This window comes from Falco peregrinus, chromosome 2, assembly GCF_023634155.1.
Source record: "Falco peregrinus isolate bFalPer1 chromosome 2, bFalPer1.pri, whole genome shotgun sequence".
Classification (NCBI taxonomy): Eukaryota; Metazoa; Chordata; class Aves; order Falconiformes; family Falconidae; genus Falco; species Falco peregrinus.
The window spans coordinates 41,112,733-41,132,559 of NC_073722.1; the positions used below are offsets into that span (position 1 = coordinate 41,112,733).

General features: G+C 53.1%; 2 protein-coding genes across 5 annotated transcripts in view; one reads left to right on the forward strand and one right to left on the reverse strand.

The window, feature by feature from the left end:
• The window catches only part of PTPRA (protein tyrosine phosphatase receptor type A), a 133,930-nt gene extending 123,774 nt beyond the window's left edge, over positions 1–10,156 (reverse strand). For both annotated transcript variants that reach the window (XM_055794029.1, XM_055794027.1), the window contains exon 1: positions 10,001–10,156. The gene's annotated coding sequence lies outside the window, so the exon portion shown is untranslated. The remainder of the gene's footprint in view (positions 1–10,000) is intronic.
• A 424-nt stretch (positions 10,157–10,580) lies between these two features.
• MAVS (mitochondrial antiviral signaling protein) lies at positions 10,581–19,827 on the forward strand. Of its 3 annotated transcripts, none has more exons than XM_055794033.1 (7): positions 10,581–10,723; positions 11,569–11,698; positions 11,817–11,991; positions 12,388–12,620; positions 13,033–13,621; positions 15,483–15,637; positions 16,148–19,827. In XM_055794033.1, the coding sequence occupies exons 2-7, from the start codon at positions 11,582–11,584 to the stop codon at positions 16,811–16,813; spliced, it is 1,935 nt and encodes a 644-aa protein (XP_055650008.1). In that variant the 5' UTR covers positions 10,581–10,723; positions 11,569–11,581; the 3' UTR covers positions 16,814–19,827. The 3 variants fall into 3 exon arrangements, with proteins under 3 accessions (XP_055650008.1, XP_027632986.1, XP_005230716.1); XM_027777185.2 differs by lacking the exon at positions 10,581–10,723 and adding an exon at positions 10,766–10,934; XM_005230659.4 differs by lacking the exon at positions 10,581–10,723 and adding an exon at positions 10,962–11,354.

The following is a 19,827-nucleotide window of genomic DNA, read 5'->3' on the forward strand; positions in this document are numbered from 1 at the left end:
GTCACCAAGCCAGGCACCACCTCACTGGGACCTCAGTGGCCAGCCCTTCTCCCCTCACAGCAGCTAGGAGAGGCTTGAACTGCTGCTCACCATGCTGTGTCCTCTCCACAGCAGCTAAACACGCTAATCTCTGAAAAGCCCATGTCAGCAACTCTAAATCCACTCTACGAAAATAAAATCATTCCAAATAATCCATACAAAAGCAGCTGAGCAAGTATTGAGCAACTGCAAAGTTCTTGGCTTCCTAAAAACAGTCATGATCTTGCAGTAACTTCAAAAAAATCACTTGAAGAAGTCAGTTCCTGGGCTTGAATGCTCAGGAGCTTAACTTTCCCATCACCTCTGAGGCTGCTTCGCTGCCCAGGAGCCCTGGCTGAAGTTTCCACCTACTTACCATCAGATCTGCCTGGCTCATCTCTGAAGCACTTCCCCCCCCCCCGCCCCCCCCGACTTTCCACCAGTTCCATGCACTTGTGCACAGACTTCCTCGTTCTCCATCCACCAGTCAAATAAGCACAGTTTTCAGAGTAAAAATTCAGTTTCTCAACATTAAAGTTCAAAAGGAGGGTAGTTCAGGAGCTAGGCTTCTTAGTTTTGTTCAAGGGGAGAATGGAAATGGATGTTTTCAGATACCCTAATTACATACTGTGTAATTATTCAGTAGAGGCAACCTGCAAACTCTGGCAGCATCATGCTTACAGTTGCTCTTACACTTGCTACTGAACCATTTTCAAAATTGACAAGCAGAAATGAGCCGTGGATGGGTGAGCAGCTTCTTTCAAGTTTGCAGTGAACAAGAGCCATGAATCTCCCACCAGCTGCTGCGCTCGTGTGCCATGGGAGCCAAAGAACCCTCTTCTGCAAGATGCTGAGCATCCTCAGATCCCCTTGATCTACACAGGAACGGAGACCAAGCAGCACCTGGCAAGGTCATGTCCAGCCAACTGATTCAAGTTACACTGACTTAAGGCTTCACTGAAAACAGCAACATCTCTGCTGGGCAGAGGTGCATGGTAAGGAATGCAGCAGCTTTGGGAAGGGGTAGAGGGCTTGTAGGGAACAATGCTGGGGCTGCAGCATCTCCACAGAGAAACCACCACCCCTCCTAGCAGCACATGCCGCTCTCAAGCCTGCTGACAGCTCACCATGCTCTCTCCCTGAGAAGCATCACAGTGTTGGGCAATGGGGCAGCATCAGGTGGTCCATACCACGCTGCTCACTCAGCTGTATGAGAGAGAAAATAAGGACAGAGGGCTCCCTGGGTTCCTCTTTTCTTGCCACAAACAGCGTGAGATCCAGCTGAGGGTATATCCTTTTAAAGCAGCTCCCTGCATTTCACAATTTATCTTCAAGTTTATACACAAAGAGGGCAACATATGGGAAGTTACATAAACTCAAACACCCTCCACAGAATATATTGTATCCTAGAAAAGAGACAGTTATCCCCGCACAGGCACTGAACTCTGTTTAACAAATATCAAGGGAGGCAAAGAGTAAATCCACCATCACACTGGGGGTAAGACACAGACACTAGAAGCAGTATCAGATACTCTGAAAACTACACAACCTCTCTTCGGTGGATCAAGAGATGTGCCGCCTTTATGAACATGCACCTGCAGCACTGTCTTTACACCTGTATCACCAAGAGTTCTCCTGCAGCCCTGACCGAGGGACACGACCTCCCACAGGGACCCTCTCAATAGCAGCTGAGAGGGATGGAGACACTTTGGTGGCCCTCCAAGCCATCTTAACACGCTGATGGACCCAAGGTGAAAAATGTTCAAACACCACCAGGTTTGTCAGCCTCTCTGGAGGCTCAGCTGAGAGAGGATGGGAGAGCTGCTCTTCCTCTACGCTCCAGAGGAGACAAGCAAGAGGAGATTCTCTTACGAGACTGGGTTGCATGGACAGGCAAGGCTGCAAGCTGCCCATCCCACGCCTCCTCTGATCATGTTTTAAGATATGAGAAAGGATGACTGCACATTTAAGTTACTTCCCAGGAGAGCAGAGATTCATCTTAACCCTTCCAAAGCTGCCTTTGTATGTCAACTAGCCTATCCCTCAGTTTCCCTTTGTAACAAAACCTCTTTTGTGCATTTTATTTGTTTGGATGTTGGATTCTGGGAGGCCAGACCTGCCGGTTCAGCACAGCGAGAGCTGAAGTACAGCCCCAGACCAGGCACTGCAGCAACACAGACTAAGGGCTGGGTCACAGATTTCACCTCCAGGTACCTACTGGAGTAAAAAAAAACCCAAAAACTCATACGCAAGTACTGCAGATCAAGCCAGGAACAGAAAAATGGTAGATGAATTGGCTGAATATTTTTTCTAAAAGGTAGTGCTATGTAAGAGATTCTCCCACAGCCCCACAGGAAATGTCGGTAGCCTGCTCTAGATGAGCTCACCAACCTGTGCAGCCTTTCACAGCTCAGTGGAGGACTGAAATGCAAATCTACCCATTATGAAGCAATATGCATGCACTAAATTTCTTAAATGGTTAAAATTATGGAAAAAAATAGGGATCCACATAATAGAAATATTTTGAAGGACTGACTGAAGCAGAGCCAAAAAGTAGTAAAATGTCATTTGCAAAACTACAAAGTAAAACCATGCTAGCCTTGAAAAGAGTCTTCCCATTTCTTCTCCATATACTCTGAGATAACCTTAGAAAATAATTTAACCTCCCTAATCACAGTCACAGTCTTCCAGCTAGCCAAGTATCTAAAACCAAGCTGCTGCCACTGAGTTGACCAAAGATCCTGCCTGGCATTGCCACCCTGCCACTGGAATGAGAATGCAAATTGTACATGGCGACTGGGATTAAAAAACATCTCTCTGTCTGTAGCCAAATAGGTTTAAAGTCTCCTTAAGAGAAAAGCTTGAAGATTATCCATGCTTTCCAATTTATTACTCATTTCTAACTCATCTCTGTTCATTTCTAACTCATCATTCAGGCCTAGCACAGACGGCATTAATGTCTTCTAGGAGATGGACAGGAAACTGCAGCATTTGGGCTGCTGCAGAGATGAAAGCACTGCCCTTCTGATCCAGCCATGCAGGGAAACAAGGGAAGACTAAGTCTGTACTTCCACTTAGAGACCAACTAAATATGCACATGCCTAGCTGAGAGCAGGCCTAAAGTTATACTTCTGAGCCTTCACACTCAAAAGTGGACAGTTTGCAAGAGCGTGAAATCCAGAGGCTCTGAGATATACCACGTGTTAAGCAATGCTGGAAAACACATGTGAGCATTTTTATTTTCAGGCTTCTCAAACATATCCATAAGAGCTTTGCTTCTGGAACAAAAGTGAGATGATTATCTGCTGGCATGATAAAAACATTATTCAAATTGTAAAGCAGTAGAAAAGTTTTGCATGCTGTCCTGCCACATACTAACACAAGAAAAATTTATGGTACCTCAAAACCTTCAGGTTGAGAGCCAGGATATTCCCTATGCTGTACGCGTGGTGCCTGGAACAAGAGGCTGCCCTTTCCCAGAGCACCACTGGAATTTTTATAAACCACTAAAATGTTGGGTTTTTTTAAAAAGACAAAAACCAAAACAAATTCTGTTCTTTGTATTTCTCCTCTTAGTAAGATTTACTTACTTGAAGATTTCTAAATGCCTCTAACAGCATCAGGATTGTAACATCTGTCCCTTCTGCCCTCCCGAGTTCAGCTGAGTCTCTTGGACCACCTCGCCACCAGCAGCCAGACCCAAGTTGCCTTCCTGGCTTTTCTTCCGCTAACCTACATTACTACCTTGGCAGGTTGCTGCTTCCTCCATCTCCATTTTTCCTCCAGTACCTGGTCAGGGGCTGGGTCTGCACAGTGTGTAGCAGACTCTTTCATGGACAAGATAAGCACAGCTATGGCAAATATCTTCCTACATTAAGTGGTCTGACCTCCAGGTCAATGCAGGGAAGATCCTTTTCCTTATATTTTTTGTTTTTAAATAAAGGTGAGTGAACAGAAAACCTTCCCCAGATTTGTCAAGACCTGTCTGGATATCACATCACCAGTTATCACTTCAGTACTCACCTGAAAGCTCACAAGGGCAAGATGGCTGTTTCAAAGGGTGAAGTAAGAGATGCCCAACCAGAAGCAAGCAGGACTTCAGCCTGGCTGCAACACAAGTTGGAGCCAGGAACAAACTTCCTGGTTGCAGAACGCTCTCTAACACATACCATGACATAATTTACTAACACAAATTAGTAGTATCAGCCCTTAGCCAGCTGCAGCTTGTGAATGAAGTGTTTGAAATTCCCAGAGTATGAATCAACCAACTCTAAAAATGCAGGGTCAAAAGCAAGGGATGGACCCCACAGAATCCCAGGGATTAAAGGAGGATCTGCTTCTTGGTTTGCAAGTTCACCACTACAGCTGAACCACTTAGTTGCAGCTACTATCAGCATTTTCAAGCACAGCAATGCTCCAGAAATGCCCGCAAGCTGTCTAGTCCATCCCACTCACGTCATCTCCGATCATTGTTCATCCTACCAACTGGTCAACCCCAGTTAAAGATGAGCACGTGTGAGCACACCAGACTGTCCACTATAAATAACAGACACAGGAGATAACATACTGGATGCACAGAAGACAAGCGAAGATGGCTGTGGGTATCAGTTTTGGGAAAACCCTCTACACGTTGCTTTCTGGTCAGAAGATACCCAGCTCCTTGGAGGAGAGCATCTAAGCACAGACCCAGGGAGACATCCTACCTTCCAGCAGTTAAACTAGAAATCTCTGCTGCTCTCTGCAGCCCCAGAGCAAGGTCATCACTAATGGGGTGGAGACCAAAGTGAGCTAAACCCCTGGGTTTTAGATGATCAGAACAACTCGGAGAAGTTATTTCGAAACATCAGGCATGATATGGAAAGGCAGTCATCCCAAGGGGGGCCGGTTCAACCACTGAGCAATTCAGCGTTGATTGATTCACTGCTCATACCTGAATCAAGGTTTCCTGTCACCTATTACCTAACTGGGATACACAAAACCTACAAGCTCGAACATGCCAAACTCTGTTTTTAAGACTGGTATGCTGCCGCAGCACCTCTGCAATCAGCCTCTAACACGCTTTTATCAAGCTAGCTTGGAGCATCAAACAGCATTTTGGACCCCCAAGTTATGAATACAGGACTTAAAAATCCCTGTGTAACCCTGCAGGCAGATAGCATCCATCAGCCAAGACTTCTAGGGGTTGGCTATCCAGATATTGGGAAGCCTGTCTCACTTGCAGCACATCTGCCAGCTGGGATTTCCAGCCTAGACACCTCCATTTCCACCACCTCCAGGGCTCAGCCTGAAGAGACATTCACGCAGCACTCTGGAAAACGAAGACACAGCCTTGATGCTTGCCATCACCACCAGCAGAAATTATGAACCTACCAGCATCAAGGAAGGTGGCTGCGAGACGGGCAGAGTTGATCCTGCCTGCAGTACCTTTGTGCCATAATTCATCTCATGCTTCCCAGGTAAGTTCCAAGGAAGCCAGAAAGGATGCCTGCACCTCCTTCTTCAAACATGCAGGGATTTGGGGCAGGGAAGGAATTTGGCTGGTGTCCCTCGATTATGCGAAGGAAGGGAGAACAGGGATGTCTTCCCGGAAGGACCAGAAAATAGCCATGGCTCAAGTCAGACTGCGGGGCAGGATGTGGAAGTCCTTGTTACAGCAATAAAAAGGTCTCAAGTAGTTGGCTGGGGCGCCAGGAATACACCGACATGCCAGATCGGCTCAGAAGCAGCTTTTCACATCAGTGCAGTGGGAACATTTTTGTTTATTTGTTCCTCAGTGTTAGCCAAGAAGGAAGGAGGTGGTGGTCCGTTCCCCCTCACCACAGATGTCCTCAGCTCCCTGCAACAGCAGAAGGCTTAAAATTGGTGACACCTACATCTCCTGCTCCCTCCTACCAACTTGGGATGTCTGGTCTCACGTACGGGTTTTAATTTTGCTTTATAGGAGGGATGGAATGGCACGACCTGACTCACACAGGAGAGGCAGAGGTTGTGCTCTTGTCTATTCTTCTGAAGTCAGAGAATTTTTGTTTTCCATCCCAGGCCCAAATTAGTACTAATTATTCCATGCAAAATGGAGTTGCTTCAACAGGAAGGAAATAGGACAACAAATTATCCTGGAATAGAGAGGACTCACTGCTGCCTAAGCAAGCTATCTATTTGCACGTGGAATAAAAAGGGCATTCTCCCACATGTGTTTTGGGAAAAAAGCAGCCCCCTCCCCATTTTTTAGAAGATTTCTAACCTCCATGCCTCTTACAGCAGCCATCAGGATTTGTTACATGACCAACATGCCAAAACCCAACCCACACTCAGTTGTTTCGACTTCCACCATCAAAACTGCAGCCACCATAAACACTGCAGTACCATATGTGTAACCACAGCAAAAGAGGGTTTGACGGCCATGGCCGTTGTTTTCAGTTAGGCAGGTTTTGACTCAGGGCAGGGAGGGAAGGGAAGGCGCAGCCACACACCCTCCCACAGCCTAAAGCAGGGTTTCCCACAACAGAGACATAACCCTCAAATTTAGTTGAACCTCAGCAGTCCCACCAGAGTCACGATGAGACCTCCACCTCCCACCTCCGCTTCCCAACCTCCCACCGGCTCAACACCAACCTGCAGGACACAGAGAAGATGGATTATTTGTGTGCCCCAACATGTCCCCCCACCATCACCTCCTCCCACACAAACACAGTGGCACCCAACCCAGAAGGGTGGCCCCCTTCTTGCTGTGCTACAAAAAACTTTCCACTGCAAAAAGAACCCTACATGGATCAATGTGGGGCAGATGTGGAAAGCAGCACCATCATCACAGGTGTTTCCAGGACCATGCTGGGAGCATGAAGATGAAATTTAAGGTCTCCTGAAGAGGTTAGCCAGAGAAAAGTATGAATGAGCCACCTCCGCACTAGCAGCTGGACAGATGTATGTAACAGTGATGGCATCCACAGAGCCCAAGACATGTTTCCTATGAGCTCTGGCTACACACATAAGTTTGAAGCACTGCCAGGTACTGCAGCTCACAGTACAGCCACGTAAGTTTTACCAGAGAAAAACGGTTTCCAGAATTTTTGTGTGTTTAATGAGAAGAAAGCACTTGTGATGAAAGCTGCTCTACCTGCTTACAAAAGCTACAGACATCAGGAAGAACAGGATCAGACTAGTCTCTAGCGATATCCAGGAGCAGCTGCTCCTGAGGAAGATGCAAGAAAACATTCTGGACAGTTCAGGAATCACTTGCTTATCGGTAAATTTCTTCCTAAGCCCTTCATACAGTGATTAAGCACAAACGATTCATACCCCATATATGAAATATTAATCTTTCCTAATGTGACTGCCGATGTTCCAGTTATCCGATTCAGATAACCGCACACTCCCAACAGCCCATTCCTTTTCCACCCCAAACCACATAAACACAATGTACAAAGCCCAGCAGCATTTTGTGATCCAGCTAGAAAAGAGCTGGCGATATCCTCCTCGGCCTCTGAGCCTTGAAGCAAAACAGCTGGATCTCACCAAAAGCAGGAGGGAAAGAGTTAAGGGCTGGGAGATGAATCACCCTACTGCTATAAACTCGGACATTTCCTACTTCTTCACTCTAGTGTTTCTTCCTGTCTGCAGGCTTTGGGGATGCTTACGGACCTGGTCACATTCAAATGATTTCCACTGCGACAGGAAAGCCTGGGGATTTGTTGTATTTCAAGAGGAAAATGCAATTTGTGAATGAGACCTAAAAGCAGCCGTGAGGGCTGACCTCCTTCCCACATAACACCAAGAATGAAGTACCAGCCAGCGGCCTGCACATCTGCTGTACTGCTTCTGACCCTATGGAAGCGTACGGCCACTCTGTTCCACGCAAAATAACCTACCCTACACTCCCCAGTGTTTTGAGGCATCAGGCAGAGCACGGCCATCCAATCGTGGCTCAGCACTGCCTTACCCGAAGCAGCTAAGGCAGACCTGCAGGCCAAGCCCGGCAGAGGTCACGCAACCTGCGCCCTTCCCCCTGGATCAGGATCTGCCGTCCCACTGCAAACACAGGGGGTCAGAGGAGAACAGATGTAGGTCATCGGCAGGAGGAGATGGGGAGAGAGGGAATTCGAACTACTCTTCCACAAGGATGTTGATGTTGGACTTGGACCAATATCACAGATCTGCACAGAGCATCAGTTATTTGAGAGTGGCATTTCAGAAAAGCAGAGCTTTGTATCCTATTAGCTTGAAAACAATACAGCCGCAGCAATGCCAGGACAGCAATGCCCCTGGAAACGGGAAACATCTATTTTCAGCATCTCCCAGTATCCCCCCACTGCTTTAACAAACTGTTTTTATAAAGATCAGGCAAAAGCCTGGAGCTTCCAACAGACACCTCCCCAAAAAGCTCTCCAACAGGCATGGAGAGGAACACAGGGAGGGGGAACGTGGCAGTGCCCATTTTCTGCCCAGCACAGACACGAAGTGTCTCTCACACAGCACCCCCAGGTCCCAGTGAAGCTGTGGTCCATGCCCCCACCCCCCCAAAACCGCCCTGGCTCTTCACCTTGGCCACAGCAGAAGTCATTGGGGGAGCTGGCAGCACAACGGCCATCCCTGGGGTCCTGTTCCTCGTCCCAGAGCCCTGCATGGAGCCGGTTTCCCAACTTCACCGTGGGAATAACGGCATGAGTTTGCATCTGATTCTTGATGGAAAGAGACATAAATCTTCCTTGCAAACCCGGCTGTTCCCTGTATCAGCTGCAGCCACCCGCACACCTCTTTCCCTGCCACCGTCTGCTGCAGCAACAGGAATTTAAATAAAGAAAGATTATGAACTCCTGTTGGGGCTGCAGTTTTATTCGCCTGCACCCCTTTCGTATCTAGAAGTCCTCGTACAGGAGAGGAAAAATCCCTACATATTTTCAAAACATCATGCATGCTCGCGGCAAGCTTCCCCCAGCCACAGACAGGCAGAGAAGGGATGACTAATTTTTTTTAGCGTTAATACACTGCAGAGAGTGTCCTGTGAACAAGCGAAGTAAATTCCTGAGGCTCTCGGCAAGGACCCTGCTGCTCCTTGCGAAACTTCCCAGCTGGAACCTCACAGCCGAAAAGGCAGAAAACATCATTTTTCCCTCCTCCAACAAACAGGGGCTGGGATTCCTTTCACGACAGTATTTGGATTTTAATGTCAGTCCATATTTAGCAGGAGGAAAATAAGCCTCCCTTCCTTCCTGTCACATTTTCCACCCTTGATGACATCCAAGAACAGAAAAAAGCAAGTCCTGGACGAGGAGGGAAGACGCATCTACCGAGCGTGGGAGAGCCAGGATCATGGTAGCCCATACGTTCCCCTCTGGGATGCACCGAGGCACCGGCAAGGAGGGGACACAGCCCTGGGACCTTGTGGTGAGGAAGGGTGTCCCCTCCAGTGCTCCAGCTTGGATCATCTCTCCCAGGGCCAGGACAGGGCGAGAGCCAGGCCACACGCCTACGAGGCTGGCGTACCCTTGCCGCAAAGAATCCTTACGTCCTCAGCACAGGCCAAGAGGTGCCAAGGAGGCCGTGGGTCAGGCCGAGGAGGTTGCCCACGCGTGGGGGCCCCAGCGTGGGACCCCCGGAGCCCAGATCCTGCAGCAGGGAGAGCCGAGCCGTGGCGGGGAGGTGGCCGGTGCCCTGGGATCTGCCTGCACCCGGCGACGTGTTCCCGGTGTCGGGGGGGTCCCCAGCTCGGCCCCCCCGCGGGGTGGGAGGGGGCCGTGGGGAGCTGCGGACCCACGTGTGGAAGTTCACACGCCCCGATCGCGATTCACTTTTTATGATTATTATTATGAAAAAATAAAACCCACAGCGGGGCGGGGGGGGGGGGAGTGGTGTAGGACGAGGTGGGACCCCGCCGAGCCGGGCCCCACGCAGAGGCCGCGAACACGCGTGTGTCGTCGCCCCCCCCGTCGCTATAACAACCCCGGGCCCTTCCCCGCCGCGTCCCCCTGCTCCGGCGGCCGCTCACCTGCGGCGCGGCGGGCGGCGCCGGGCCCGGGCCCGCTTCTTGTCCCTCGCTGGCTCTCGCCGCCGCCCAACGGCTCCGGTGCGACGCCGCGGCGGCCGGCCGCGACCATGGACGCCGCGCCGGGGGAGGGCGCGGGGGTCGGGGAACGGGGAATGGGGGGGGGGGGGGAAGGGGGGGGAATAAGGGGAGGGGAAGGGGGGAGGCGCCGCCGCCCCTCAGCGCCCCGCCGCAGGGCTGCCGGCCCTCAGCGGCGCCCCCGCAGCCGCCCGCCCGCTCCTGCCGCTGCCGCCGTTGCCGCCATGGTGCGGCTCCATGCAGGGCGCGCTCCGCTGACAGGGCCGGGGCGGGGCCTCGGGGCGGGGCGAGGGGCGGGGCGAGGCGGCCACAGCGGGATCCCTCCGCCAGGTGCCCGGCGGTCGTTCCCGTTACGGTGCTGCCACCTGCCGGCTGCGAGAGGCTGCCCCGGTTTGCCCCACACGCACACCCCGCCCCTTTCCCCGTCCCGCCGCCGTTGGGTGACGGCAGGGCCCGGCCCCGCCGCCCCGGGCCCGCCCCGCCGTCCGGATCCGGCGCCGTGCTCCGGGAGGGAGAGGGCGGGCACTTCCTCGCCTCACAGCCACTGTCTGTCAACGCGACGGGCGGGCACGACGGCCAATCAGTGGCGGCGACGCGCGGGGTGGGCGGGCTCAGAGCGGCCCCGGGGCGCGGCGGCGGCGGGCGCAGGTAGGGCCTCTGCGCAGCGCGGCGGCGGCGGGCGCGAGTCCGGAGTGAGGGGATACACGGCCTGAGGGGATCCCGGGGGAAGTCGGCGTGGGGGGGATTCCAGCGAGGTCCGCCATGAGGGGACCCCGTCGTGATGGGGCCCTGCCGTGAGGAGATCCCGGCGTGAGGGGAGCCCGCCGGGAGTGGGCCCCGCTGGGAAGGGGACCCCGGCGTGAGTAGGGCCCGGTGGCCGCCCCGCCCCCAGGCCCACTGGGCCCACCGAGCTGGGAGCTCCGGGGCGGCGGGCGGGGGTGGGCTCTCGAGTTTATTGACAAGCATAAAGTCTGGCAGCGCCCCCCTGGGGGCGGGGGGGCCGAGTTGCGGGGCGCCGGGGCCCGGCTGAGAGAGCAGGCAGGGCCCTGCTGCGGCCTGACCGTCCCAGGCTGCTGCTGCTCTGGGAGAAGGACCTTTGTCGGGCTGCCATCCTTTTCCGTCGGCGAGAAGCCACGTCGCCCTGGGCCTAAAGCAGGATCCGAGCCTTGCCCCTTCGCCTGGCATGACCCTGCACTGCTTGCAGTCAAAGCCCGCAGCTGGGATACACCCAGGCGCAAAAAGAATAAACACAGATTGGGCCATGGCAGAAGGGAACTAGGTTGGTGAATGCACAGTCGAGAGCTGAACTTTGACCACAATATTTTTGCTTTGTGTGCTTTCTGCCTGGAATTTCCCCCAGCCCTAATTGCTGTGGCAGTGAGGTTGAGTGTCTGTGCCGAGGGGCCAGGCTCCTGCAGAAAAGCCCACGCTCCTATAGAAAAGCCAAACAAAGCAGCCTTCCACTCATGCCAAGTCTCTCTCTCTCTCCTCAGTTGCTGAGCCAGGATGGGTTTTGCTGAAGACAAAGTGTACGACTACATTTTGAAAAACTTCAAAAATTTCAAGAACATCCGTGTGGCATCACTGGCCGATTCCCTGAGCTGCCTCACCGATGATGACAGAGTAATTTCCTGCTTTCCTGAGTCCTGCTGGGCTCCTTCCCCATTGTATAGCTTGGGCAACGTATAGCTGCCTTACCGCTAAGCCAGACCCGCTCTTAGATGTTCTGTGTTTTATTTAGGATGAGCTTCACACTCGGGAGGAAATGCGGGGGAGCCAGGCGACCGTCTATAGGTTTTATCAGCACCTGAAGTGCCGGCAGGGCTGGGTGCTGGATCTCATCGAAGCACTGCGCCAGAACAATGCAGGGCATCTGGCTGATGAGCTGCAGCACGTATACAACTCCTGGCAAATCAGTATGTAGCTTCGTTGTCCCTGGGTGCTGCCCCAGAGGTCAGGTGGAGATGGGGACCCAAACCATGTCTCCTGATGTCTGCCAAGCAGCTGGCCTTGTTCCCTGCTTTGGCTTCCCAGTGGCCTGGGGGTGTCTGAGACCATCTCCAGGGATGCTCCTCACCCTGGTGATGTGCCTGAGGATGAAAGGGTTCTTGTTTGATGGTGCTTGGGCTGGCAGTGGGCTGGGTTTCTCACCTGGAGGGGAGATGGAAAGATGAATGAAGGGGTGTTGTGGGCTTGGCTGATGTGGGGAAGAGCAGAGACACACGAGAGGCTGCCTTGGCCCCATGCTGATCCTCTGCCCCCTCGGCTTTTTCCCCAACATCCCTGTTCATGAACCACTTTGGCTCCTCCAGGTCCCCCAGCTGCTGCCAGTGCCTCCTTCCCTCCTGCAGTCAGCAATGCCCGTCCTGCTGTCTCCTCTGTCGGTTCCTCCACACCATCCACAGGGCCGAGCCCTGCTCTGGGCACCCCATTAGCTGAGCAGCCATGCCAAGACCCACCTGTTGGCAGCCATCCGCCTCTCCTGCCCAGTGCTGCTACCGTCACAGGCATGGACCTGGATGCCAGGGTTCCGGTGCAGGAATCGGTGAGTGGGGCACGCATCAGACAGGGACACAAAGGTCCTGTTTGGGACCGGTGTGGTGGGGCGTGGGGAGCCTGTGATAGGGCCAGGCTTGTTCAGGGACACCACAAGCAGCCTCTTGTTGCTGGTCTTTGCTCCATGCTTGCTGCATCTGGTAATATGTAGCCTACATATAGCCTTATAGCTGCTCCCCTCTTCTGATTCCGTTCCATGGATGGGAGTGCAGGGTCTGTTCTGTTAGTCCAGGCTCCCTTCCACAGCCCCTGACCCCATGCAGGCCTGCGAGCTGGGTGCTGAGGAGGGCACCTTCATCACCAGGATCACCTGGGTCACTGAGTCAGGGTTCGGGACACCCTGCTGGTCCCAGACCCCCTCATCCTGGTGCAGTGATTTAACACAGCTTATTTCCTTCCAGCTCCCCAAAACATTCCTGGAGCAAGAAAGCCCCCAGTCACCTCCACCTGAGAGTGCAGTGTGTGATGGAGTGAGTGATGGGCACAGTGGAGAGAGGCATCGCTCACACCCCATCAAGACTACCCAGGTGGCACCAGGGACCCCTAGGGCAGACAGCGTGGCTGTGACCTTGGCTGCCCCCCCTCCACAGGGCCGGGACTGGCTGGGCCGCCAGCAGCACCCGGTGTGTGTGGACAACGGGTGTTTTGGGAACGCTAACCACCTGCACCGCGGTGCACCAGGCTTGGGTCTGGGCAGGTCTCTTCCGCTGAGGGACACAAGCATCGCTCACAGCCCTAGGCAGCCCAGGAACGAGCCCCAAGAGGACTTCTATGTCTCCACTGAGTCAGTGCCGAGGCTGGAGGAGGCCGCTCACAGCAGGGGGCCACAGCCCCCAAACACACTGCCAGAAAAACAGGTTGTGCCCAGCTTTGAGCATGGTGAGCCCCCAGACAGCTTTGTGGATGTGCGCAGCCCGCTCCTCATACAGCAGCAGTTTGACGCGGAGCAGAAGTGTGTCGGGATGTGGCAAGAGCACAGAGGAGGTGAAGGTAGGTTTCCTTGCTGGCAGAGCTATGTAGCCACTGTGCAGCCATGCTGATGGGGAGTAGGGCTGAAGGTGCTGCTGGTTGCCCCTCCTGACAAGAAGGACACTGAGGGGCTGGAGCATGGCCAGAGATGGGCAGTAGGGCTGGGGAAGGGGCTGGAGCGCTAGTCATGGGGGCGGCTGGGGGCACTGGGGGGGTCAGCCTGGAGAGAAGGGGGCTGGGGGGGACCCGGTGGCTCTGCAACGGCCTGGCAGGAGGCTGTAGCCAGGGGGGTCGGTCTCTGCTCCCCAGGAACCAGCGACAGGACGAGAGCAAACAGCCTCACGTTGTGCCAGGGGAGGGTGAGATTGGGTGTGAGGGAACATTCTGCACCGAGAGGGCTGGCAGGCGCTGGCACAGGCTGCCTGGGGACGGGGATGGGGACGGGGGGACAGGGGGGAAGAGTCACCATCCCTGGGGGTGTTCAGAAAACATGTAGATGGGGTGCCTGGGGACATGGTTTAGTGGTGGCTTTGGCAGTGCTGGTTAATGGTTGGAATACAATGGAACAGACTTTCAGTTGGAAGGGACCTACAACAATTGTCTAGTCCAACCGCATTTTAATTTTTGTTTGCCTGTGGGGCAGCTTTGGGGTGTGAAACCCACCCAGTTTGCAGAGATGTTTGTGTCCCACAGCTGCTGACTGGGGGGGGATTTAACATCTCCTGCATCAGCCGCCTGCGTGGGTTCCGTGTGTCAGGACAAAGCCCTGCCCTCCCCTCCAGGGTCCCTGGGAGGGACCCCCATCCCTCCCAGCCTTCTCTGCACTAGGAGGGTCAGCATCTCCTGGTCTGGGACATGTGGGATAGGGCCACTCCAGGACCCCTGTCCCTCTGGAGATGCTCTTGGCGGCTGGTGGCTATGGAGCTCAGCTCCTGCAGGAGTCTTAAAAGCCTCAATTTCCCTCAGTCTCCCCCAGACTTGCAGCCCACCCTGAGTACCCTTGGCCTATGGATCCATGGGTGCTGCCCACCCAGCCAGGGTGCTGATGCTGTGGTGCTGCCCCACTCCCCCTGTCTGCAAACCTGCTGGCAGGCAAGATACTGGACTCAGTGATCTAAAGGGACTGGACGATCTTAAGGATCTTTTCCAACCTAAATGATTCTGTGATTCTATTTTATCATTCTGTGCCTGTCCTGCTTGATGGTGAGGATGGAGGATGGCAGAGAAGGTGGTGGCATGGTGTCAGACACTGGGGGATGCCATGGGGACCCTCCCAAGGAATGGGACAGGCAGTAGTCATAGCTGCTGGTACAGGCCAGCCCAAGGTAGCGTCTGCCTTCATAGCCCATGAGCACTCATGGGGGTGCAGAGAGCATTCATGGAGGTGCAGAGAACAACTTTCTGGTGTTGTTGCTTATCTCCCCTCCCATCTCCCCAGCCTTCTCCAGGAAGGGAGCGAGGTTGGGTTGTGCAGAAATCCCACCTGGCTGCTTGTTCTTCTTCCAGTTGTTGTTGCAGTTGTTGCTCACTATATTTTGGTACAACATCCTGACCAGAACTCGGCAGAGGCACTTGCTTCATTTGTAATGTAAAATGTCTCAGTTGAATGTCTGCACCCCAGTTTCAGCAGCATGGGGCTATCCTGCTCTCAGAGGGAGGAACAGATTGGAGGTGCTGGCTTGGCGGGTGCCATCTTGTTTACCTGGACCTACTGGGAGAGCTCAGGTGCCAGCACAGCGCTGGGTCCCACAGCACTGGGTCTTGTTCCCTGTGTGACCTCCTCAGCTCTGGGAGTTTCCTGTAGCAGCATCCTTGAGGAAGAGCAAAATTTGCCTTTTGGGTCCCCTGATTAACACAATATGTTTTGTTTTCTCCCCAACAGAGACTTTGATGGAAACAACTACCCTGGTTGCTACCCCTGCACCCAGAGATGCTTCCCCGTTCTGTGACACATCCACGAAGCCTCCTGTGCAAGAGAAAGAACTGCCCACAGGGGAGACAGCCAGCAGCACCCCCTCCATGCCGATGAAGGAGGAAGTAGGTGACCTTTCTCATTGCCACTTGCATTTCATTCAGGTCCTTGCAAACTCCTCCTGGTTGGGAGATTTGCTGCTGCAGTGTAAGATTTTGAGCTGGCAGCGAGTTTATTTGGTTTTTTTTTTTTTCCTGCTGTGTTCATGTCCCCATCCAGACATTGAATTCTGGAGCATGGGAGAAGGGAGCCAAGGTTTGTTGGGCTTTAACTCCTTATTTCCCCTCCTTGACTTGCCAGTCTCCTGGCTTCCAGGTGTCTCTTTCCACCCCTCTTCTCACTCCTTGTCTCCCCTTCCTTCCTTCCTGTTTCTCCCCCTAATACCAAAGGCTCCCTGGAGCCCAAACGCTTCCCTGCCCTGCTCGCTCTCCCAGCCCTGGGAGTTACCTATGACCCAACCTTGCTGTTAGTGGCTGAAGGGTGCTGAATTGGGCTTGTCGCGTAACGTGTGTACCTGAGACCAGGCCAAATGGGTGCTCCCCATGGCACCCAGACCCTCTCATTGTCTCCCAAAGGTGGTCTCAGCCTCGGTGGACACTCTCCTGGGCACAACTGTTGTAGGCAAGGCTGAGCGGACGGCCTCCCGGGTGAGCTCTGCCACAAGCGTCTGGGAGTCTGGCAGCAACATCGAGGGTGATGTGGAGCTCAGCAAGCCAGGCATCCTCCTCTCCACAGATGGGGAGCACCCAGAGGCAGCTGGCATATGCCCAGGCTCTCAAGGGCCCTGCGGCCCCTATTCCACGGAATCCAATAGCTTCACCCTTGGTAGTGAACAGCTCATGGTGAGCACGGATAGCTCAAGCTCAGGAGAACAGCTCTCTAGAGTCTCCTTAGGATGCCCAGCTCCAGCAGACCCCAGGGAAGGGGAGACAGCTGGAGCAAGCAGAGACTCCCATCCACCTTCAAGCTGGTACAGCACCTCTCTGGGTACCCATGAGGTCCGTGTGGACCACTACCCCAGCACCCAGCTCGAGGCAGGCAGTGACCTCCAAGACAGAGCTGGTCCTCCAGGAAACTCCCCTGACTCTAGCAGGGGTCGTGGCACTGTGACCAGCTCGTCTCAGGCCAAAGTCCCCCCAGGGGACAGCAATGGACCATCCCTGCCATACATCTTTGCAGCTGTGGGCATCGCTGTGATTTCAGCTGTGGCGTTTCTGGTGTATGCTCGATTGCAGAAATAGTGCTGGAGTGGGTGGTGTGCCACGACCGTCACTCAGCCTGAGTGATTCCTCTTTGTAGCACAAATTTGGCCAGCACATCTGAAACCTGGAGAGCAGCGGGGGGGACAAGTCAGGGCGTTGTTACATTTCTTTCTGAAAGATTTTGCTGGAAGAGGCCTTGGTTGTGTGATGCTGTTGGGTTTGGGTCTGTTCCCTCCCCCATTTCCCAGCCATCTTTTCTGTAGCCTTCTCCTTTTACACCCATAGAGAGGGTCTTGCTCAAGGAGTCATGCCTTAAGTCAAAAAAGGAAGTCCTCGTGGCAATTCTCCACGTCTTCCTTGTTTGGTCCCAAGAGGGTCCTGGTGGTCCAAAGGGTGACTGATTTTGATGGCTTTCCTCACCTTGGCTTGAAACATGCCTGAGGTGCTTCATGTTGAATTTGCCTAACTTCATGTCTCTGGGTCTGCTGCTGGGACCTTTGCTCGGCTCTGCTGCTCGTTTTGCCCAGTGCTGGGTGCACAGGCAGGACCCTGGTGCACCAAGTCACACTGCCTTCTCACTCATGACAAGAGACGCCCCTCTGATGAGAGCACAGTCTGTCATGCTGGGCTAGACCGCATGCAAGCTGCCCGCTCTCCCAGGAGCTGTCGTCCTACTTTGGTGCTCTGCTTTGGAGCATCCTTCCCTGCTGCTGAGGGTCAGGGGTGGACTCTGGCATCACTTGATGTGGCACTGGCACCCTGGGGATAAAGCTGAGGGTCAGGAAAGAGCCATATCTAACCAGCGTGCTTGAGGATCAACCTCATTTCACCCCCCTCCAGGCAGGGAAGGGGGGTTATGCTTTAAGAGGAGTGCAGATTCATGCAATGCCAGTGCTAAGTGGACTTGGTCCCACACAGGATTGTTGGGCGTCTTTAATTTTTCGGCTGTATTTAATGAGCCTGGCTAGGAGCGTGGATGTAGTTCTCACCTTTCTTGATACATGGTGCTAAGGGATAGGAATATAGGAAGCTTGCATCTGCACTGGGACACAAATAGGGTTGGCTCTGTACGCTGCAGGGAGGCCGTAGAATCATAGAATAGACTGGCTTGGGTTGGAAGGGACCTTAAAGACATCTAGTCCCAACCCCCTGCCATGGCCAGGGACACCTTCCACTAGCCCAGGTTGCTCCAAGCCCCGTTCAGCCTGGCCTTGAACACTGCCAGGGATGGGGCATCCACAGCTTCTACCCAGTGACTGAGATGCTCTGGATTATTATGAAGGTTCCATTCAAAACTGCAGCCCATGATTTCCCTGCTTATCCCCAGAGATCAGCTTGGAGTGCAAGGGGACTGGGCTGCAAGATTTGTAAGATAAATTTTTTAAGTCCAAATAAATTCTCAGCTTCCCCCAGCCCAGGGCAGAAAGGACACCTCTCAGTCGCTGCTGGCAGGCATCTCTAACTCTAGGCAGTGTAGTGATCCCCAGTCATGCTGCCTGCTTCTGTTGCTGCAGCTGCAGGTTGTTTGCCATCTCATCTACTCCCTCCCAAAAGCACAGGGACACAAAAGTAACAAAACTACTTTTCTGTAGTGAGAGGGTTGTTATAGCTAGAGGATTGTTTAATTTTTTTTTAAGCTCTTAAAATGCCAGCATAGACATCTAGGTGTTCCCAACCTCCTGTGATTTGCTGGGAGGCAACAGGAGAGCAGGAGATGGGGCTGGGCAAAACGTTTGGCGATCTGGTCCTGGATTTGCACTGCAGAAGGCTTGTGCCATGGGCTGGCACGGTTTGAATCGGGCGAGGATGCGGTGGACTTGAAACCACTTTGGTGGCCTGGTGCTGATGCTTGGGCTACACTTGTAATCCAGGCTGTTGCTTCTTCCCTGCTTTACTGTGTCCAGTAACTTATTCCCCCTGGATTCCTGCTGTTTGGCACAGCTTCCCAAAATACATCCTTCCTGCTGGCAGGCAAGCAGGAGGGAGGTGAGCTCCCCGGTGCTTGGCTGCCAAGTGTCTGGAGCTCAGCCTGTGGTGGGAAGGGTCTGTCAGCCCTGCGATGGAGTGAATGACCAGTCCTCCCTCCTAACACTTCGTCTTTGCTCAAAAATGCAAGAAATGCCTACCTTAAACGGTAAAGGATGATAAAGATATGCAACAGTGAGGTGTTGATACTGATCTGACAAGGCTGCTATCCAGGTGAGCTTGAGGTGTTTGTTCATTGCTTGCTCAGTGCCTGGTGCTTTATCTGTCAGAGGAAGGGACGGTGCTTTTAAATACACTTAACCTCCTCTGCTGGGAGATGGAAGGTGAGGGCTGTTCTCCCCTGTTCTAGGTAACGTGGTGACTTGTCCAAAACCTCCAGGATTCCCCATCAGCAGTCCCCAGTAAGCTGTTGGGTTTTTTTCCTCAGCTTTTGTAATTTTGCCAGTGGGGGCTTTGTAGAGCCCTGCCACTCCCCATGAAAGCTGTAGTTCTCACCACTAAGAATTGCTCTTTATTTGGAGTGGGTAAGGAAATCTCCCCAAATCCTTTCACCTTGTTAAAAGGCTCATGTTTACTGCTCAATATTGCACCAAAATGAAGCAGAATACATGAGCCTGCATAACTACACTGCAGAATCCATCTAAAAATTTGTTAGAGAAGGGGCATGTGCCTTCTCCATATGCTTTCTGCATGATTTGGAGGACGTCTGTGAGATCCCAAACCAGCAGCATCCACACCAAGGCCCTTTCTCTGATGCTTTACTTGCCTTGCGATATTCTTCACATATTTTCCCGCCTCTTTTTAGCAATAGCTTGTACGCTTTGCTTTTTCATGTTAAATTGCTCTTGTGAAACAGCTGGTTTATCATCACTTCAGACTTGATAAAAGCACATGTTCAGTTTTCTGCTGTGAAGTGCCGATATTTTCACAGTTGTCATTTAGCACTTTAAAGGTATAATCAGCAGGTAAGCCTGCAGGAGGGAACTGTGTCCCTGCACATCATTCAAAATAAGATAAAAAGCCTTTTACTAACTGTATAATAAAATTGTTTGCCACTTCACACTCAA

What these genes read in the sequence shown, in the direction of transcription:
- MAVS (XM_055794033.1), top strand. Translation starts at nt 11,582, where the DNA reads ATGGGTTTTGCTGAAGACAAAGTGTACGACTACATTTTGAAAAACTTC. An exon ending in ATACAACTCCTGGCAAATCA is followed by an intron (nt 11,992 to 12,387) that starts GTATGTAGCTTC and finishes TGGCTCCTCCAG; the next exon opens with GTCCCCCAGCTGCTGCCAGT. An exon ending in GGGTTCCGGTGCAGGAATCG is followed by an intron (nt 12,621 to 13,032) that starts GTGAGTGGGGCA and finishes ATTTCCTTCCAG; the next exon opens with CTCCCCAAAACATTCCTGGA.